Source organism: Biomphalaria glabrata, chromosome 7 (assembly GCF_947242115.1).
Source record: "Biomphalaria glabrata chromosome 7, xgBioGlab47.1, whole genome shotgun sequence".
Taxonomy (NCBI): Eukaryota; Metazoa; Mollusca; class Gastropoda; family Planorbidae; genus Biomphalaria; species Biomphalaria glabrata.
Window position 1 is genome coordinate 11,131,582 of NC_074717.1, and position 22,386 is coordinate 11,153,967.

Here is a 22,386-nt window from a genome sequence, read left to right on the forward strand (position 1 = left end):
CCCCCCCCCCCCATCCTAGGTAAACCAAAAAAAAAAAAGTACGGAGATTCGGAGTGAGTATTAATGTGTAGAGTGGTAAGTGGAAAAAAAAAGTCTAGTATTAAAAGTTTTGTTTCGTCTTTGGTTTGATCCCCTAGTAAGAAACAAACCCTTAAAATATACAACAAAAGATATCCAGTATAAAAGATGGCTAGTTGAAATAAATGAAAATCATAAAGACTTCATACGTCATCGGGACTATGACTTAATTAAAGACAGAATATAGAAGCTGAAAAAAAGTATAAAATTGTTTCGCTAACAACAATAAAACATATCGATAATATTTTTAAACTCGGTAATACTATGTATGGTTTTGAAGAGACGTTCATAGTTTGAATTTAAACCGTCAGCCTAGATAATGTTTCTACCCGAAAGTTCTCTGTACCTCTTATGTGTTGAACGTCAAAATCAAAGTCCATGATGTATAGTATCTACCAAGCAATGCGAGCATTTGTAGCAGCAGTGTCCAAATACTTCAGGTTTTAATGGTCAGTCCATATATTCTGTGTTTATTAGTTCCGGTTTACATATATATATATATATATATAAGGCTTGTCTTCGAGTCCGAAGATTAGTGAGGTTTACATATTTAAGCAACAAATCTCAGACAAAGTAGAAAAAGAATATGAAGAAATAATAGGGCGACTTAAGGAAACCTAAAGAAAATTGTAAGACGATTGGGAGAGGACATGTGTACGCAGTGTATTAGATTCTATTTTAAGTAATGTAATGAAATGTTCTTGTGTAGACACAGGTACCAGAGTTTGTGCCAGATAGTTGTCGTCTTTAGTCAGCTGACCAGAGGCTACGTAGTGGTTAGTTTCTTTTTCCACATGACCAGCATGTTTGTGTCTATATTTGGCGTGAGTAGCTCGACCATGTCTGCGGACATAGCCACCTACCAGGTGTTCGCTGGCATGGCTTTCAACCTTCTGCTGATTCTCTTTCTGACTGCCAAGTGGGGTCTGCTTCATTCAGCGGTAAGTGTTGCCTTTCTTAAATACTGATGTTTATTTCAGTCCGCGGTAAGTGTTGCCTTGCTTAAATACTGATGTCTATTTTAGTCCGCGGTAAGTGTTGCCTTGCTTAAATACTGATGTCTATTTCAGTCCGCGGTAAGTGTTGCCTTGCTTAAATACTGATGTCTATTTTAGTCCGCGGTAAGTGTTGCCTTTCTTAAATACTGATGTCTATTTCAGTCCGCGGTAAGTGTTGCCTTGCTTAAATACTGATGTCTATTCACTCAGCGGTAGACCTAAGTGTTGCCTTTCTTAAATACTGATGTCTGCTTCACTCAGCGTTAAGTGTTGCCTGTTTTAATATATTTATGTCTATTTACACTGAGGCCTGCTTCTCTCAGCGGTAAGTGTTGCTTCTCATGATATTCTGATGTCTGTTTCACTCAGCAATGTTGTCTCTTGTGATTACTGATGAAAGAAAGACGGCATGTTTATCAACGAAAACATGAAAAGTCTGATGGCCATAAAAAACTGTTATGAGAAGCATCTTTTGACAACAAACTATATGAGTTTAAAAGTTGTTGTTTTTTTAATCAGATACGTTTGAGATGTTGTCAAATCTGAAAGAGAAGAAATATAATGAAACGGATTGTTGATTTTGTTAAAAGATTATTAGTAAAATGTGGACTAAGCTATCAAAGTAGCAAAAGGGAAGTTGTTTATACCCTAGATGACCTTTCTTTTTTTTGAGAGCTTTTGTGGTTGTCGGGAAATATAATGGTTGCTTACAAGAGCATATTAGTGAATGCGTAATCAAAAGCAGAAAGCGGCATTCTACAAAGACAAAATGCCGAAGGAATTCAATGTTGGCAAAATAAAAAAAAAAACACAATGTTAACCATGTCATACAGAGCATTGACAAGCTGATTAAGGCTGCTATAGGCAGAGTGGTAAGTGAAGCGGGAATATTTGTACTGCAGATTGACACTAACCAAGATATCACATGCAAAGATCTATGACCTTTTTGTGGTTCTTCATATATTCATAATGACAATATGACTTAAAGAGTGCTGATGTCGGATTGAAAGAACTTGCATCCCGCAATATTAACGTAATGCAGCAAACAGGCAAGAGAAATTTAATGAATTATTTTAGCATGGTTATCAAAAGAGTAAAAAAAATAAAAAGTTAAAAACACCTTTTAGACCTTGCGTTACTACGGTCCACAGTGAACGAGGATGTCATGTGGTCAGCACAAAATGGCCTTAACTTTTCCCGAGCTAATGTCAGGTACCCATTAGAGTTTCTTGGACTAAGTGACGCCCTAAAATCGCAAAATTCCAGTCTTTCCCGGAATTTGAACCAGAGACGTGAAGCGTTTAACCACTCAGCCACCACGCTACCCCCCCCCCCTTCCCCAAGCATGTTTGTGTGTTGCTGCACACATGTCTTTAACTTCTTGGTAAAAAGACAAAAGCCAGCGGTACAATCGTGTGTGTGTGTGTCACTCTGGCTCGGGGGAGAAAAACGTCGTCGAGTCGCTCTCAGGCAATGATTCGTTTTTTTTACGACAGCATTGTTCTAGAGTTTGACAAAATTGAAGAGAGAAGCGCATCGTAAGCAGAGACTGGAACAAAAGACGTGGTATTCAAAGATGTTTTACTAAGATATAAAACCATCTTGACAGCTTTTGTTTTTCTCGTCGCGATTTTATCTAAAATACATTAGCCAACGTTGGCATAAACCCACGCATGCGTTATCAAACATTACATATTTTGAGATAACCAATGGCGGCTTGTTTGTGAAATGTTCTATATTTTTCCGATGTTGCCTTTAGAGTTTAAGATAATTTACTTCCTAGTCCAATCCTCCCGCAGGATGACGGGTATTGGTAGCGGGCTGGGTATGAACCTTGCACCATTGAGAAGTTCGAACGACAGTCCAACGCGCATAATGCACCACCAGTCAGCACATCAGTTGGCAAACCATTTAGGGCCGGGCTATATGGTAATGCCAGGGGCGATTCCGTCCTGATCTCCTGATATAATAATGTCTGAGTCAGTCTGCAGTAAGTGCTGCCTCTCGTGAGATACTAAAGTCTCGCTTAGCAGTAAGTGTTGCCTTCATGGTATACTGATATCTGCTCCTCCCAGCGGTAAGTGTTGCCTTTCATGGTATACTGATATCTGCTCCTCCCAGCGGTAAGTGTTGCCTTTCATGGTATACTGATATCTGCTTCTTCAAGCGGTAAGTGTTGCCTTTCATGGTATCCTGATGTCTGCTTCTCCCAGCGGTAAGTGTTGCCTTTCATGGTATACTGATATCTGCTTCTCCCAGCGGTAAGTGTTGCCTTTCATGGTATACTGATATCTGCTCCTCCCAGCGGTAAGTGTTGCCTTTCATGGTATACTGATATCTGCTTCTTCAAGCGGTAAGTGTTGCCTTTCATGGTATCCTGATGTCTGCTTCTCCCAGCGGTAAGTGTTGCCTTTCATGGTATACTGATATCTGCTTCTCCCAGCGGTAAGTGTTGCCTTTCATGGTATACTGATATCTGCTCCTCCCAGCGGTAAGTGTTGCCTTTCATGGTATACTGATATCTGCTTCTTCAAGCGGTAAGTGTTGCCTTTCATGATATCCTGATGTCTGCTTCTCCCAGCGGTAAGTGTTGCCTTTCATGATATCCTGATGTCTGCTTCTCCCAGCGGTAAGTGTTGCCTTTCATGGTATCCTGATGTCTGCTTCTCCCAGCGGTAAGTGTTGCCTTTCATGATATCCTGATGTCTGCTTCTCCCAGCGGTAAGTGTTTGAAATACGTCTGCTTTAGAAATAACTAATCATGGCCGGATTTAAGGGAGGGCAGGTGGTGCTACAGCCACGGGGACTCCCCAAGAAAGGGGCTTCATTAAACGAGATACAAAATTTAACTTTTTTTTTCGCATTTTTACGGCTGGCAAAAATGTTGTGAATAAGAAGTGTACGCTTGTAGCATGCTCGGAACAAGTAAATGCAGTTCCGGATTTACGACAGTAAACTAAACGAAAAAGTATGCATATTAAATATTTTCTTAAAAAGGAAAGTGAGATTAAATTTACAATAACTCTATTTCTTTCTTCTAAATATAGCATGCTTTTAGCTATAAGTATTCTCATTCATACGTGGATCTTTATTAAAGCTTTCGAAAAAATTGTAGGGGCCTCCACATACTTAAATCCGGCCCTGGAACTAATTATTGTCTCTTATCATTTGTTGAATGTCAAATGGTAAGTAGGTCTACTTAGATTCAGCTGCTAATGTCGCAAAAAAAATGGAGCAAGCTTTAAAACTGAAGACTTACTATTGGTGAGATAGATGATGAGATTCTGAGTTCTATCATTTCGAAATGTTTAACATTCGAAGACTTCCGCAGCATATTGTATGCAAATAAATGGCGTAAAAAAAAACAAATTATGACCAATAGCCAACAAGAGGCATCAGTATTGGAGGTGAAAAGCTGACTAGTGTTAGCAGCTTCAAATTCCTCGGAGCTATTGTCTCAGATGAGGGAACAAAGCCTGAACTACTGGCCCGATTTGCACAGTCTACAGCAGCCATTTCAAAACTTAAAATAATATGGAAAGACAAAGGCTTAGCCTCGGCACCAAAATCAGACTGATACGCTCTCTGGTCATGGCTACATTTTATATGCTTGTGAGTCTTGGACGCTGACTGCAGAGCTAGAGAGGAGGATCCTAGCAGGATAGGTAAAGGTAACATTCAAAGAATGTATCAGTACCAGTAGCTAATACCAATGCTGGATTGCTGTTTAAATATTTTTTAGGAAACGATAGCGATTAATTTTTTTTAAAATTCTGATAGTGTACTGTGTATGTCTTTAATAAAAACTTTTTCTATTTCACTACCTATTGTAGAAGACATCTAATCAGGATTTTGAAATGATGAGATATTTGAAAAGTAATTTACTAATTTTTTTTTTTTTTTTATATTTGCCATAGTAGTATTTAAAAAATATCTCTATTTTTCCAATTGAATCCAGGCCCATTCAGTAAATCAGGCAGTCAACAATGCTTCATGGGATCGAAAATCTAAGCGTCTGCTACAAAAGGTAAATTGAAATTTCATTAAGAGACTCAATTTGATGAATTGATGAATGGCTATATTTACGTATTATAACGATTCTTCTTTTTGAACTAAATATTATCATCTTTCCATTGGCCATCTAGAATAGCAAGAAAATTGAACTGCTCATTTGAGGCTGACTAGATAAAAGTCATTACAATTTAAAGTGCTGCAAACAAATTAGAACTTCTAGTGAGCTTTTGAAAAAAAGAACCACAAGGAACATCACGGAAATAAACTATCAGCTATCATAGGGAACTTATTAAACATCACAGAAACAAACTATCAGCTATCACAGGGAACTTATTAAACATCACAGAAACAAACTATCAGCTATCACAAGGAACTTATCAAACATCACAGAAACAAACTATCAGCTATCACAAAATATGTGAACTAGGCGCGCGGTACTGCGTGGGCTGAAACGCTGTTCGCTTGACTAGATCAAGAATAAGCCGACAAACAGTAGATCTAACATGCAAAGCCATAAATTGCGTAATTTGACCTAATTTCCCCAACTCTAACATGCACTTTTTATAAATTGGTCTGTTTTAGTCGCCTTTGTTTTCAGAAACTGACATTCCTGTAAAAAGGAATAGGGAAATACGCTAAGCCATAAACTGAAAAATTTGACCTAATTTCCCCTAAACTATGTCATCGACCTTGGTTGCCTGGGAAATACTGATCTCGAATGGCTTCGAGATTGTGAAAATTAGTAGTCCCTAAAACGCACATTAAATTGCTTATATCTAAATAATTACAAAGAATGTATGTCTAATATTTCGTACGTATGTTTTTTTAAGCATTATGAAACTAAAAAAAGGTATTACACCGGTTTCCGCGTCTGACCCCAAAACCTCTTCAGTTGGTCTTTAATCTTCTTTAAATGAATTCTATTAGAACTCAGTGCACCAATGTCTATGAACCCTCTTTAAATCTCTCGTGTTAATAAAAACATTTTTTGGTACTAGCCCATTGTGACGTAATGGAATTTTTTTCCTTTGATTTTTTTAATGAATGAATTTTTTAAATGTAATGCAAAAAAAAAAAAAAAAAACTCGGTGCACCAATGTCTATGTACACTCGACAACTTGCTCGTATTGTTGATGACATTTTTAGTCCAGCTAGGCCGTGTGACGTAGTGGATTTTTTTTTCCTTTGACGTCATATGGAATTAATTCTTTAAATGAAATACTAAAACAACTCGGTATAGTAATGTTTATTAAACCTCATTATGTGACTCGTATTTAAAAAAGACTTAATAGCTAGATTTAGATCTTATCTAGATGTTTAAAACTAGATTTTGATTTTTTAAAATATATCTAGATTTTGTATAGTAGGGCCTATATCTAGAGTTATATTATAATTAAAATCATTCTAGATCTAGAATTTCTAGGTCTAGTTTAAAATGATATAGACTAGATCAAGATATTGAATTTCAATTTCAAGACTTAAAGTGTAGATTTTGATTTCCAAACTTCTAGATCAATATTGCAATGTTATAATATTGTAATAACTTAAGTGAGGCAACTCAACGAGGACATTGACGTTTATTTACACGGAGACATGACAAACACAAAGGACATCTGCCTTGAGCACAGCATCTCCATATTGGCTCTCGACTTGGGCGGAAATCGTTAGTCTCCTATGTCAACATCCGACTTGCCTGGTCACTGATAGTGCGCACCTTCTTTCTGCACTAGCTTGGATGGCGGTGCGCATGGCAAAGTCATAACATTGCCCCCGTCTTAGCACTTTTCGTCCCGAAAAGAAACACTGCAGCTGAGGTTTGACAGTTCATGTGGAGGTCGATCAGTGGGAGCCACATGCGGCAGGGAGCGTGTTCCCCAGAGGCCAACCGCACTGTTTTCCTCCAGTGCCGCTTTCTCTTTCTCCAGTTGACCAGGCTGTTGTTGCGATAATGACGTGACCGTTTGCCACACAAAGAGATAGGGTCGATCACTGTTTTCTTCAGCACAGCCGTTGATCGGACACGCTGTCTCAGCAGACCTTCCCAACAGACGCCTCTCAAGGGAGCTGCAGGTTCACATGCAGCCACGTTGCAAACAAAGTCCAATGCACCGCAGTCATCCTCAGACAACAGTTTCACGTCCAGAATACAGGTCTCTTCAGTTTCAAGTGGAAAATGTCTTCCTCTTGACGGCTCAGATTTAGAGTAGTCCGATTGACATTCGTCTATGCCAATGTCGATGATGATGGTAGAAGTACATATGCCCTGTTGGTGGTTTTCTTGGCATCTAAATTCTATGTGTGATGCGCCGCACGTACAATTCATGGTAAACTTCTGGATGCAGTTGCCGAGCTTTGAATTTCCTTCGTAGGCACCGGAAGATAGGCAGAGGTCTTTAAAGTCAACAGCAACAGGCTCGAACGCAGACCCAACGTTGTCTTGATCTGTCCGGCTCATTGAGGTATTGGTAACAGGTACAACAGGAACAAACGCTTCAGGCACATAACAGACTTCAGTTTCTTCATTTGTCGCCTTCCGTTCGACTCGGTACATCCCGTTGAGATCATCACAGCAATCGCCATCACGTTTCTCGTCTTGAAAGTCACAACCACAAGACTTGCCCACAACACAGACACAGACGGCGCTCAAATAACCAGCGTCTCCGTCACCACTGTTTGTGCAACCACAGTCTTGACCACGCAACTTCTTGACCAACGAGTCTACAGGCAACTGCTCCTTTACCAACGAGTCTACTCCTTCTTTCACCTGAGACACCATTTTATCTACCTTGTTCCCCATACTGTTCATTTGTTCACACATTGCATCAATACCTTCATTTATCTTGCCAATAAGCTCATAAATCTCCGGTCCAATTTCAAATAGGTAGGTCTCCGTCTTCATCAATTAGGGCTTGCCGGAGACGAGCTGTAAGCATCTCCTTGGTACCACCAATTATCTCATATCGGTTACGAAGTTCCTTCCTAAGCTCTCTAACCGAGAGTTGGTCTAATTGTTTCAAAGCTGCCATTGTAAATCCTACCTCCTCTCATTGAGTTGCCTATGGTCCCACTTCTGACAACCAATTGTAATAACTTAAGTGAGGCAACTCAACGAGGACATTGACGTTTATTTACACGGAGACATGACAAACACAAAGGACATCTGCCTTGAGCACAGCATCTCCATATTGGCTCTCGACTTGGGCGGAAATCGTTAGTCTCCTATGTCAACATCCGACTTGCCTGGTCACTGATAGTGCGCACCTTCTTTCTGCACTAGCTTGGATGGCGGTGCGCATGGCAAAGTCATAACAATATGCTAAAATTAGGCTAATCTACTATTTTTAAATTCAATGTTGCATTCAGTCTATTGATAGATCATCTGGCTTTTTTTTGCAGAGATCTGTTCTAAACTACATCTAAATTATTCTTAATTTATATTTTAGATCTAGATCTAGTAGATATAGATCTTAAGAGTGCTAAATCAGAAGTTTAGTTTGGGTAGATCTACATCCTCATTCTAGTTCCATTTAAATGAAAATGCCAATTGCTCTTTTGTTAACTGTGCTGAGACATCGAAGTACAATCACGATATCTGTTCTTTCTTCTTTTTTTAAAAATTATAAATCAATGCTGAAAGATTATCTAACATCGCTTGTCTGACATATTGTAGGCCTACATATCCGGTAGATGTCATGCCGTAATGTGTAATATATCTCTTTATCAATAATATTATAGGCTTTATCAATAACAGGCTTTTCGTTCGGTTAGTGTGCTGGACTGATTATCTCGACAGTCCCGGGTTCATACCCTGCTCGCTGACATCTCTCTTGTTCTGCGATTAGATTCTCAAGCATACCGGTACATGAATGTGGCTGTGACACACTGATCCAAACTAATTGATACAACTGTGTATATGCTATAGAGGCTGTTTTGTTTTTTTTCAAAGTATTTTAAAAATATATTTTTCATGTTTTTCTTTCTTTCTTTCCTGTAATTATTATTATTTTTTTACGCCTTTTAACAATAGAACTATGTTGTTTTTTTTAAAGTAATCATACTACTCTACTCATGTACTCTTGCACTTATTATGTACAATTCAATTACCTTTATTTTAGGCAAATAAAAAAGGGAGATAAACATTGATATTGCATTTATCAAATTTTTAAAATTATCTCCCTTAGATGAGTCTTCTGCTGACTCAGTGCTGTACAACTAAAGTAGGCATCAATGTTTATGGTCTGTTTATTATTGATACTTCCACGCCACTTATGGTAAGTACTAGCTATTTAGCCAATATCTGACAGCCATGACTAGCCATTGTAGGTAATTAATCACCGTGACACTTAAGTCTTTTAAGAAATACAAATACATCAATTCAGACTTTTAAGAGATAAAAGTATACATCAGAATCCGAGATCATCCGAAACTTATAAAACAAACATTAAGTAAGACTTTTAAAAGATAAAAATACATCCAGTAGATTACTAGCAGTATTTTGCACGTTGTTTCTTCAGGTGACTGGAACTCTTATCACTTATGGGATCGTCGTGCTGCAGTTTCAGCTGGATAAAGATTCTTTCAACAAGTGTCACTACAATGCCACAATATGACCAGAAAGTCAGCATAATACAAAGAAACGTTCCGCAGTGCAACGCTTCTAAAGAGATGACATGAGCTTTTGGTTTTCCATGGAAAACGAAACTAGAAATAAAAAAAAAAATTGTTTATATGGTTGAAGAGAACATGGACAAAGAAACTGAAAGCGAGAGAGAGAGAGAGAGAGAAATAAACTTTTATAGAGTTCTGTTACATCACATTTTGATAATTGCATAAAAAAAAACTCTTTATTTCCAAAAAACTTCGAGAAATGTCTTTTGCAAGGAGTAGAGCAACTTTTTGTGTAAAAAACTTATCAGTCTGATACAATTTGTGTACGCTTTCTTTATTCGCCACCCTATCTCAGATCAAGCCCATCAAGCTGCAGTTATTTCGTTTACCTTACAACACAAGAATCAATTTTTTTAAATTAATCAATTAAATTCACTATTGATAATTAATTATTTTGTTTGGTGTCTAGAACAAGGGAAATAAATTGTACTTGACCGAGGTAATAGTTCGCCGCTTTAAAGTAAGTTTGAAACAAATAATAGATAACTATACAATCTTCTATTTTCATAGAATTTCGGCTTGACGAGTTTTGAGTCATATGAGTTCAAATTCAGATCGTCCCCCCCCCCCCCCCCCGGTTCTTTTTTTTTTTTAAATGCTTTAACAAAAACGATTACGTAAAATTCACCCAGATATCCTTTCCCCGCCCTCCTCCCTCCATGTTCCCAGCTGGTCCAGGTCAATGATAGGATCATAGCGTAGTGTGAAAACTAAAAGCATGAAATAACGCTAAACAAAAACAATTGGTAAAAATATTTCTAATCGCACAGATTTATTGTTGTTGGTCTAGATCTATTAGACGCATGCCATTGGAAGCACTTTATATGTAATGATGGGCTTAAGACCATTACCACTTCCGGCGTTAACAACCTTTTGAGATGTCTCCGTAGCATCTTGAATGTCACATGGAAAGAAAAAGTGTGCAATACTGAGATCCTTGCGCGATCAGGTATTCCCAGCATCTTTACAGCCCTCAGACAACGCCGTCTGCGCTGGCTTGGACATGTTCGCCGGATGAAGGACGAGCGCATCCCAAAAGTCATCCTCTATGGTCAACTCGCGACTGGCACAAGAAAAACTGGTCGCCCCCACCTCCGTTACATGGATGTAAAAAAACGCGACCTCAAATCAGTGAACATCGATACTGACAATTGGGAAGACATAGCTCTAGACCGCAACAGATGGAGAGAGACAGTGACCAAAAAAGCTATGGACAGTGAAAGTACATGGGTCTCAGCTCAGAAAGAAAAACGTACAATCCGAAAAACGGCCAGCACCTCTACCACCGAAGCAAAAGCCACCTTAGCCTGCGCTATCTGTGGACGGGAGTGTCTCTCCAAAATAGGGCTCCACAGCCACATGAGGAAGTGTGCTCTGAGATGAACCATAGTCGTTCTACGACTGAAGGAGGCCAATGAATGAGATCTATTACAAAGTTTATTATATTACTGAATCAAACAATTTATTGATACTACTACACTTTGTATAATCTTTGTTTTCTTTAAAAAAATGTTTTTTAGGTTTGTCTTGTTTTTTTATGCTGAGAATATAAAAATAATTAATTTTGAGTCAAGAGTATTTGTGGCGGAAAAAATCAAAGTGGAAAGCAAATGGGACTTGGATATGCGGGACGTGGAATGTATTAAATAAAATAACGATTGTTTGGACCTTTTCAATTAAAATGATCAATTAAAAAATTAATTAATTCTTTACAAGCCCCAGACTTCCCGTTAGCCTATGTCACATTATTGAAATAAATGCATGCATATTTTGTGTTGTATGCTCATTATTTTAGAAATAATGATTTAAATTGTTTAAAAATCGTTTAGTGTGCATTAATTCATCTCCTTGTAATTTACCTCCCCACCCCCGGACTATGTTTTCTGAAATTTCTATTAAGTCTCAGTAAACGGGAGATTTCCTTTCAATAACCCGGCTAATAAATCTGAACAATTCAATAAAACATCTCACTTTTGGATAAAAAAAATATTTGTCTATATTCTGTTGAAAATTAAATCAATATATTTTTGTTGCTGCTATAATTTTTCTATAAAAAACTAATCGTTCCAGAGTGTAACAATCGTATACGAATTTATAATAAAAATAATTTAAATAGTGTAATAAATCTAAGGGATGCAACTCAACGAGGGTTAACAGTAATAAATCATGTGTGTTCATTAACAATGAGCAACACGGTGACTTCAGTTTTCAATCCACAAGGAGGTCCTTAGTTCCAGTTCTACCAATACCTTAATACAGACCAACAACACTCTGCACCGTGTCGCTTCAGGTCCTTAATCCAACTTTCAGGCGGCTCGAAGGATGGCTCTTCAGTTCCAGACTTCCATCTCGTTCAATGCTTATTATCACTTCATCTCAACTGTCTCTTCCTTCCTCTGCCCATATTCAGTGTTATAAACTTTGCGCATACCTGCGCACCATAAGCGACTGTGCAGGGCCAGAGTTATTACAGTAACGTAATTGTAACCATCATATTGAAAATCTAAAGCAATTTGAGAATATAATTGGCACGAACAGAGCTACGAACGCAAATTAATCTAAGTCGCAAATTAATCTAAGTAAATCCTAATGTTCCTCCTAAACTTAGGGAAGCATATAGTTTGTTTAAGCTCAATGAAGAGTGAGTTCCCAATTTTATATCAGTGCAATGACTAAAAATGGATAAAAGTTATTAGGGGAAATTGCAGCATAACTAGACAACTAGATCTAGAAAAGATGAGTCATTGCAGCGCACGACATATGGACTGATAATGTTCCTTAAGAAGTCTATATAGACATCTTATGGCCACCTTGTAATTGATTCTTGATTTTTGGTTCACAGACGCGATGATTTGATTTGGTTGTGGAAACGACATTCTAGGATGACCTTTTTCTAATAAAATATCGACATAATTAATGATAACGTTAAATAAAAAATAATTGTTTGGCCTAGAATGCAATACGAAAGCGTGCAATGGATGGATACAATGTTATTCTTTTATCAAGCTTATAGTTCTTATCTTATAAATCGCAGACCTTCCTTCAAAAGAGAAGATCATTGCGTCCTACACGTAACAATGTGTTAATCTAGTCGTGCATGTTGATTAGAGATTTTAATAAGTCATTTGTTTTCCTGGCTGATTTAGACAACCCGTTCCATGCTCGAATGGCACTAGGAGTTTTACAATGAACACTGACTTGACATGCACAATTATTCAGCAGGATACCAATGAGGTAACATGATTGTTACGTGCGCATCGTAGAGTAAATGTGGAATGGTGCGAATGCGTGTTGAAAGGCGGAGAACCAAAATGGAGGAATATAAACTAAATAGTGTTTACAGTTTATACCTTGTTACGTTTTATTATGTAATGAGACTCTTAAGCGATACATCACCAAAATCATTGTTTATAAATAATTTAATCTTAATTAACACTGTAAATTATATACAAGCAGGTTTTTCACAAAAAAATAACCATTTTAACAACACATCACTACAAGTTATAAGTTATCCGCAAACTTGTAACACATTTATGCCAACGATTTCTTTTTTTTTTTTTTTTCATAAAGATGTTCTTTATGTTTACTTAGTTTTATAATATAATAAATCTATTTTGTATGCATATAAGTCGAATATAATTTATTACAACAACTAATGAGCAGTGTTTCATAGTATACATGTAAAGTGCAATGTCACTACCCATAACGCAATGCCACACTTGTTTCACAAAGTAAAGTTCCCCTTTCAGACCTTGCGGTCTATAATACAGATGATGTAAAGCTCATCTGTTTCTGTGACCGACGGTTTACGGAGGGTGTCATGTGGCCAGTACTTTTCATGTCATGTACCCATTAGACCTGGGAGAACTCAGAAGCGCCTTAAAGATCCCAGTGTTCACCAGGATTCAAAACCGGGACCCTCCGGTTCGGATCAAAGCGCTTTGCCACAGCCACCTCTCTTCCTACTTAGACATTTAACCAAAGGCCTTGAATGAGCAATTGATCTTTTACAACACAATTAAATCAATAGGATGATCATTCAATAACATCAGTCACCCCAGGTTCACAATGAACTATCAGTTCATTGAATGCATATGAATATTAACAATATAGTAATAATAACTCTAATAAATCCCAATATCAAGTGGTATCATGTCGTTAGTCGAACTAACAACAGAACAGTATTAGCAACACTTTCAAAACATTCATGTTTTCTTTTTGTATCGAGATAGGGTTGTAGTTGTTGATAGCTGGTAGTTCATAGTTTCTGAAATTCTCGCCACTAGAGGATCCAGAACTTTGGAGTGAGGGGGCGATTTTTTTAAAACCCTAACGCCCAGTAAACCCCAACCCTATGCATAAACGTGCGTACAGTATATATATATATATATATATATATATATATATATATATATATATATATATATATATATATATATATATATATATATATATATTGTTATGACTTTGCCATGCGCACCGCCATCCAAGCTAGTGCAGAAAGAAGGTGCGCACTATCTGGGACCAGACAAGTAGGATGTTGACATAAGAGACTAACGATTTCCGCCCAAGTAGAGAGCCAATATGGAGATGCTGTACTCAAGGCAGAAGCTCTTTGTGTTTGTCATGTCTCTATGTAAATAAACGTCTATGTCCTCGTTGAGTTGCCTCACTTAAGTTATTACAATTGGTGTCAGAAGTGGGATTATAGGCGACTCAACGAGAGGAGGTAGGATTCTAGCACAATGGCATCTTTGAAACAACTAGACCAGCTTTTAGTTAAAGAGCTAAGGCAGGAACTTCGTTACAGACGCCTGAAGCTTGGTGGTAGCAAGCAGGTGCTTACAGCTCGTCTCCAGCAACCCCTGATCGATGAAGACGAAGATCCGGAGACCTACCTATTTGAAATTAAACCGGAGATTTTGAGCTTATTGGCAAGATAAATGAAGGTATTGATGCATTGAGTGAACAAATTAACAGTATGGGGAACAAGGTAGATAAAATGGTGTCTCAATTGAAAGAAGGAGTAGACTCATTGGTAAAGGAGCAGTTGCCTGTAGACGCGTTGGTAAAGAAGTTGCGTGGTCAAGACTGTGGCTGCACAAACAGTGGTGACGGAGACGCTGGGGATTGGAGCGCCCTCTGTGTCTGTGTTGTGGGCAAGTCTTGTGGTTGTGACTTTCAAGACGAGAAACGTGATGGCGATTGCTGTGATGATCTCAACGAGATGTACCGAATCGAAGGGAAAGAGACAAATGAAGAAACTAAAGACTGTTACGTGCCTGAAGCGTTTGTTCCTGTTGTACCTGTTACCAGTACCTTAACTGGAGTCTGCTATGTCCCTGAAGCGTTTGTTCCTGTTGTACCTGTTACCAGTAACACAATGAGCCGGACAGATGAAGACAACGTTGAGTCTGCGTTCAAGCCTGTTGCTATGGACCTTAAAGACCTCTGCCTATCTGTCGGTGCTCACGAGGGAAATTCGAAGCTTGACAACTGCATCAAGAGGTTTAGCATGAACTGTACGTGCGGCGCATCACACATAGAATTTAGATGCCAAGAAAACCACCAACAGGGCATATGTACTTCTAACATCATCATCGACATTGGCATAGATGAATGTCAATCAAACCACTCTAAATCTGAGCTGTCAAGAGGAAGACATTATCCATTTGAACCTGCAGAGACCTATATTCTGGACGTGAGACTGTTATCTGAGGATGACTGCGGTGCATTGGACTTTGTTTGCAACGTGGCTGCATGTGAACCTGCAGCTCCCTTGAGAGGCGTCTGTCGGGAAGGTCTGCTGAGACAGCGTGTCCAACAGCTGTGCTAAAGAAAACAATGCTCGACACTATCTCTTTGTGTGTCAAACGGCCACGTCATCGTTGCAACAACAGCCTGATCAACTGGAGAAAGAGAAAGCGGCACTGGAGGAAAACAGTGCGGATGCCTTCGTGGGGAACACGCTCCCTGCCGCCTGTGGCTCCCACTGATCGACCTCCACCTGAACTGTCAAACCTCAGCTGCAGTTTTTCTTTTCGAGACGAAAAGAGCTAAGACGGGGGCAATGTTATGACTTTGCCATGCGCACCGCCATCCAAGCTAGTGCAGAAAGAGGTGCGCACTATCTGTGACCAGACAAGTAGGATGTTGACATAAGAGACTAACGATTTCCGCCCAAGTAGAGAGCCAATATGGAGATGCTGTACTCAAGGCAGATGCCCCTTTGTGTTTGTCAAGTCTCTATGTAAATAAACGTCTATGTCCTCGTTGAGTTGCCTTCCTTCAGTTATTACAATATATATGAGAATTTAAAAAAAAGCAGTGTTTCTCTCAACATTCGGCGAAAAAAAAAGTTATGTTGACGCCTTTCTCTTGATAGCTTGGGGGTTTGGGTTAGCGCTGTAAGCCACCTCAGTGGGGTACGGTGCGAAGCCCCGACGCTAAAAGCGTTTTCTTGCGTTCTTCATTGCAGAAACGCATTCTCCTGACATCTACAGCTCATTATTCATCAGGATTCATCAGGACCCCCCCCCACCACCCAACTTAATCGGCTAACAGGGGAACGACATAATATAAAGATCGGGGATCGGGGACAACGCCCGACGCTATAAGCAGGGGCGTAGCTAGGAATTTCCCATCGTTTGGGGGCCCGGGGGGGGGCTTGACCTCTATGGGGACCCTGGATTTTGAGTAATATTTAATGTTTAATATAAAAAACACTCACTTGGGGTTCTTTAAGGGGGGGAGCGGCCGAGTGGAGGGGCGATCGCCCCTACTTTCCCCCTCCCACCCGATCTACCAGTGCTTTGGGGCCGGTTTTGAGTTTGTGTTCACAAAAAACTGTCTTTGTAACCTTGTTCATTTCATAATTCTGTTTAACTTTACGTTCTATTAAAACAGCCACAAACAGCTCTATACAAAATAAAACATATTGGCTTATTTTCACGCTTTACATAAAGGTCAAGATCTGTCCACTTTTTCTGGTAGTTTAAACATTTATAGTCTACTTTTCGTTTCTTCTAATCTCCCATTTCATTAACTCTCAAATATTTAATCGAACAGTGCTAACATGGGCGTAGCCAGGATTTTTTTTCGGGGAGGGTTTTGGGGGGGGGGGGATTCCGACCCCCCCCCCCCCCCCGAGAAAAATAAATTATATATATATATATATATATATAATATATATATATTTATGTGTGTGTGTGTGAGAGAGTGTGTGTGTACATAATCAATCTTTATTACATTCTGACCCTTTCGGAAGACGTTTAATGTTTATTGTAGACTACCCGCCCTTGCTAGCAAGGGGGTCTGGGGGAGTTAGCAGCGCTCCCCCAGCGCGGGGCGAAGCCCCGCCGCCGAGCACTATTTCTGGTATTGAAAGCCAACAAAATGCATATTCTGAGGTATCTACAGTGCATTATCTTGCTATTAAAAAGTTTTGTTTCAAAAACCTAATGTGCTATTCTTACTGACTTAGACCCTCTCGCGCCGTTCGGCGCATTTTCCGGCAAGCTGTTTCCGCAACTCTTATTTTGCGTAATTCATTTTGTCGGAAAACATGTCCCTCAAAACCTCATGCGACGCTCTGTCACAACCTTACTAAGGATTCGACTCCCAGTTCGGCATATGATTTCTTTGATTTAGACCCGATCTCTATAACTGACTCCTAAAATCTGTCTTAGCCATCTTTGTTGAGACACATTTAATGATTTTCAATTTCGGCAGAAGACTATTCACACTTAATTAATGGAGCCCAAGCCACTGGTAGAAATTTGTAACCTTTCTTGAATACGCTCTTGGAATTACATGCCTGTATTTCGCTTTAGATTTTATATGGAAAAGGAAAGTTTTTTCGTCAAATCATCTGTTGAGGGGTTTTAAACTAAGAAATCTCTGGAGTTTTTTTTTTGTTTTGTTTTTAATTCAAAACCCCATTTAGCTACAATCATAGAATTTGGTGACTGTAGTTTGCTTTAAAATAATATCGAAGAGAGAGGTTTTCAACTCTAAACGCTCTGTAGGGGAATTTTAAACTCAAAAACATCTGGAGGGGTTTTAAACTTTATAGAAAAAGCCATCTGGAGGAGGGGGATTTAAACTCAAAACCCCTTTGGCTACGCTCATAGATTTTATAGTGTGTAATTTGCTTTTTTTTATATTGAAGAGGTACTTTTTAGCTTCAAACCCCAACTGGAAGGGGGAGGGTGGTTAAACTCAAAACCCCTTTGGCTACGCTCATAGAATTTTGAGTGTGTAATTTGCTTTTTTTATATTGAAGATGGGGTTATCGTAAATTTTGGATGGGGTTTTAAAATCAAAATCTTCCTCAACTGTGCTGTTGGAATTTGGGGATTGTTGTTTGCATTTTTTTTTGTTTTGTTTTATAGAAGAGGGGGATTTAACTGCAAAAACCTCTGGTAGGGGGTTTAAAATTCAAAACCCCCTGTAGGGGGTTTTAAACTCAAAGACCCCTGGTAGAGGGATTTGTATCTCAAAACCCCCTGATAGGGGTTTTTAAAATCTCAAAACCCCCTGGTAGGGGGATTTAAACTCAAAACCCCCTGGTAGAGGGTTTTTAACTCAAAACTGCCTCGGCTGTGCTGTGGTAAGTGATGATTTAGTATTAAAATCTCACCTAAAATAAACAAAATGAAAGCAAAAATCAGTCACTTAATTCCGTCCCCCTCCCGCAGGGAGGGGGGGGTTCATTTCGGGGGGGGTTTGAACCCCAAGAACCCCCCCCTGGCTACGCCCATGAGTGCTAAAAGTTGGTATTAAAAGAAGCGATGCAGGAAAGATGCACACATAAGATGTCAAGGACACGGCTAGCTAAAGAAAGCAGCGGAATTTTCCAGGAATTAAAAATAACTGTCAAACAAGTTAATGAAAACTTTTTTTTTTTCTCTTACACCAAAACTTGATTAAGTTTATTTGAGGTAAGGACAGTTCGTTCAGTACGGACGGATCATTTTTAAATATCGTGTTCGGTTCGGTCGTGAGATTCGAGTTGGGTTCGGTTCATTTCCCATCTCTACTCAAAACCGAAAACTTTGTCTATCTTGAAAGCACGATAAACATAGACGTGGAAGCAGATGCAGATCTCAAAAATCGGATGAACAAGGCTATGCATGCTTTTAACACCCAACGGCTGATCTGGCCTCTGGCTGTCAGAAGCACTGTCCCTACACCAGCGTCTCTCAAACCTTTTTTTTTTCATAGCTTTTCAAGACTAAATATAGTTCTGTAACGAAAACGAAGTTTCATATAGACATATTGAAAAAATTAATTACCTTAATATAAAAGTCTTTAAAAAATATTTGTTCCAGATAATATTTTTTTTCGGGGGCGACCCTTAAACTTTCTTAAACTGGATCAGCTTTTCTCGACCTATGGGGCGCATTTTGCTATCGGGGGTATATTTTATATTTTAGGGAAAATAATTGTATTTACAGTGTAGGTATTTAGGACCTATAAATTCATGTTTGAATATTTGTGAAATAAAACATTATTCTAAAGGTTCTTCTAATTAGACATTTTAATATGTATCCGCCTAAACATTTCTATCGTTTTTCGCTCGTAAAAAACGGTCGCATTTCCCCAGAGCGTTTAATCTTTCTGTTGGATGTCTTCTGCTGACCAAAACAGCCTTACTAATAATTTTTTCTCTTAAGATGTAGATAATCTTACGATGACTTTGACAAATAAAGACATACTTACGACACAAGTGCCTCTATTGTCACTCACACAGTATCCGCTCTTGTCCACACCTTACTTAATTGCTCACAATTTGACATTTTTACTAAGATGAATAGTGAGCTGCAAACGTGAGGAAAATGCGTGTGTGCATCTAAGAATGAAAAAAAAAACGCTTGGCATCGAGGCTCAGCCCCGAATCCTGCTTTGGGAGCTTTCTGAGTTCCCTCAGAAACCCTTGCTATTGAAGCACCCGTGCATCCACAATTTTACTTATTTTGATCTGCCTTTGTAAAAGGATGGATAGTGAGCTGCAAACGTGAGGAAAATGCGTTTGTGCTTGGCTACAGCGCTCCCCCCAGACCCCCTTGATGTCGAAAAGGAGGTCACCAATAACAAATTTTTCCACCGAAGGTCAAGAAACTTTGCTCTGAATACATATATATGAGTGTGTGTTTATACATAGAGTTAGGGCTTACATGAGGTTAGGGTTATGGTTTGGGAAAAAATTCCCACCATCAAAAGTTTTATATCCACTAGTGGTGTGAAGTATTTCTTTTGTACGGCACAGAGACTTATGTTTTTACCATAAAAATACGGGCAAGCTCCAAGCATATCACTAACAAATAATTGCGTCATATAATTGGTATCAGATGGCCTAACAAACTTTCAAATAACTGCCTATGGGAAACAACTCGGATAACACAAATCTAACAAATAAGGATGGATTGGGCACCCATATCTATTGAAGCATGCAAAAGACAATTTGATTTATTTGGGACTTAAGCAAAGATCGTGTGACAACAACTTTCAAAAGGCTATATTTCTGGACAAAAAAGTAGGCCTAAATCATCATCCAATCTTTTTAATTAAAATGCCATGAATTTGTAAAGATAAAGAAAAAAGATTTTATTGACCTACTTTTTCGAAGATAGTTTCTTGTTTCATTGAAGTATCTACAGTGCATTATCCTGCTATTAAAATTTTATTTCAAAAACCTTATTACCATTACCATAACATTACCACATTTAAAGGAACTTTTTGAACAAACGTGCCTAAGGAAAATCGAAAAAATCTTGGAAGACAACGGCCACCTGCTCCATCAGAACTACGCCAGGTCGTCGCGAAGTGGGCGACTGCTGTCAATCAAAGCAAGAACGGAGCGGTACAAAAACTCGTTCGTACCTCACTCGGTCAGACTCTATCACCGCCACTCATTGATTAGGGAACATGAAATGCACCAAGATACCTGTGTGTAGTCGCTGAATGAACTCTTCATGTTGTCTGTTGTATTTATGTGTATGTTTCTGTTGTGTTGTCTTTATATGAGAAACGAGTCCTTGTAATCACAACAAATTTCCGTAAGGATCAATAAAGCAGTCTTAGTGCTATTAATACTGATTTAGATCCCCCAGCGTCGTTTGGCGCATTGGGCTTCAAGCTGCTTCTACAAAAATCTGTCACTGGCAATGTCTGAAGCCTATTCCCACCTGCTCTGAGGACCTCCATGAAAGTGTGGCGCCAAGGTGTACTAGGACGTCCCTGTTTGCGCTTTTCTCGTAATGGCCTCCATGTCATCGCAACTCTTATTATGCGTAGTTCATTTTGTCGGAGAACATGTCCCGCAAATCTTATGCCACGCTCTGTTACAACCTTATTAAGGGGTCGACTTCCAGTTCGGCATAGAATTTCCTTGATTGAGACCCGATCTCTATAACTGACTTCTAAAATCCGTCTTAGCCATCTTTGTTGAGCCGCATTTAGTCTTTTTAAAATTCGGCAGATGACTATTCACTGCACTTTATTAATGGAGCCCAGCCACTGGTAGAAATTTTTAACCTCTCTTGGCTCCGCTTTTGGAATTAGATGACTGTAGTTTGCTTTAGATTTTATATCAAAAAGGGAAGTTTTATCGTCACAATCATTTGTTTGGGGGTTTTAAACTAAAAATCTCTGGAGTTTTTTTTAACAAATTCAAAACCCCCTTAGCTACGCTCATAGAATTTGGTGACTGTAGTTTGCTTTAGAATAATATTGAAGAGAGAAGTTTACAACCTCAAAACTCTCTGTATGGGGGTATTTAAACTCAAAACCATCTGGAGGTGTTTTAAACTTTTTAAAAAGCCCTCTGGAGGAGGGGGTTTAAACTCAAAACCCCCTTTGGCTTGGCTACGCTATTAGAATTTTGAGTGTGTAATTTGCTTTCTTTTATATTGAAGAGATATTTTTTTAGATTCAAATCCCGCTGATGAGGGGAGGGGTTATACTCAAAACACCTTTTGGCTACGCTCATAACAATTTTAGTGCGTAATTTGCTTTTTTTTTATATTGAAGAGGTATTTTTTTTTAGCTTCAAACCCCGCTGAAGGGGGGTTTAAACTAAAGAATTCCTTTGGCTACGCTCATAGAATTAAGAGTGTATAATTTTTTTTTTATATTGAAGAGGTGGTTTTTAGCTGCAAACCCCGATGGAGGGGGAGGTTTAAACACAAAACTCCTCTTGGCTACGCTCATAGAATCTGTTGACTGATGTATGGGTAGTCTTATATTGAAGAGAGGGTTTTATTGTAGATTTCGGAGGGGGGGGGGGTTAAATCAAAATCTTCCTTACCTATGCTCTTGGAATTTGGGGATTGGCGTTTGCATTATTTATTTATTTTTTTTTGGTTTTGTTTTATAGAAGGCTTTTTGACTGCAAAACCCCCTGCTAGGGGGTTTTAAACTCAAAACCCCCTTAGAGGCGCTGGAGCAAGTGATGGTTTAGTATTAAGATCGTGTGAGCAGGTCAGGCAGGCGCGAGTGGATAGAGAGGACCTATTCTCTGCTGCTCAACATTAAAATTTACCAACAGTAGGCAGATGTTTGCGCTACTGGGTGGGCTCATCTGTGACACCTCAGTCTGCGACCAAGGGGCTAGAGTCACCTAAGT

General features: G+C 38.9%; 1 protein-coding gene across 1 annotated transcript; it reads left to right on the plus strand.

Moving 5' to 3' along the window:
- Positions 1–764: 764 nt before the first annotated feature.
- On the plus strand, positions 765–10,250 carry LOC129927182 (uncharacterized). The gene is made up of 4 exons (XM_056034523.1): positions 765–1,019; positions 5,035–5,103; positions 9,272–9,361; positions 9,605–10,250. Exons 1-4 carry the CDS (start codon positions 774–776, stop codon positions 9,698–9,700), a joined length of 501 nt encoding a protein of 166 aa, XP_055890498.1. The 5' UTR covers positions 765–773; the 3' UTR covers positions 9,701–10,250.
- The last annotated feature ends 12,136 nt before the right edge of the window (positions 10,251–22,386 follow it).

Bases quoted from the DNA above. Each gene is read 5' to 3' on its own strand.
- LOC129927182 (XM_056034523.1), top strand. From the start codon at position 774: ATGTTCTTGTGTAGACACAGGTACCAGAGTTTGTGCCAGATAGTTGTC. The intron at 1,020-5,034 runs GTAAGTGTTGCC...AATTGAATCCAG, and splicing joins GGGGTCTGCTTCATTCAGCG to GCCCATTCAGTAAATCAGGC. The intron at 5,104-9,271 runs GTAAATTGAAAT...TATCTCCCTTAG, and splicing joins CTAAGCGTCTGCTACAAAAG to ATGAGTCTTCTGCTGACTCA.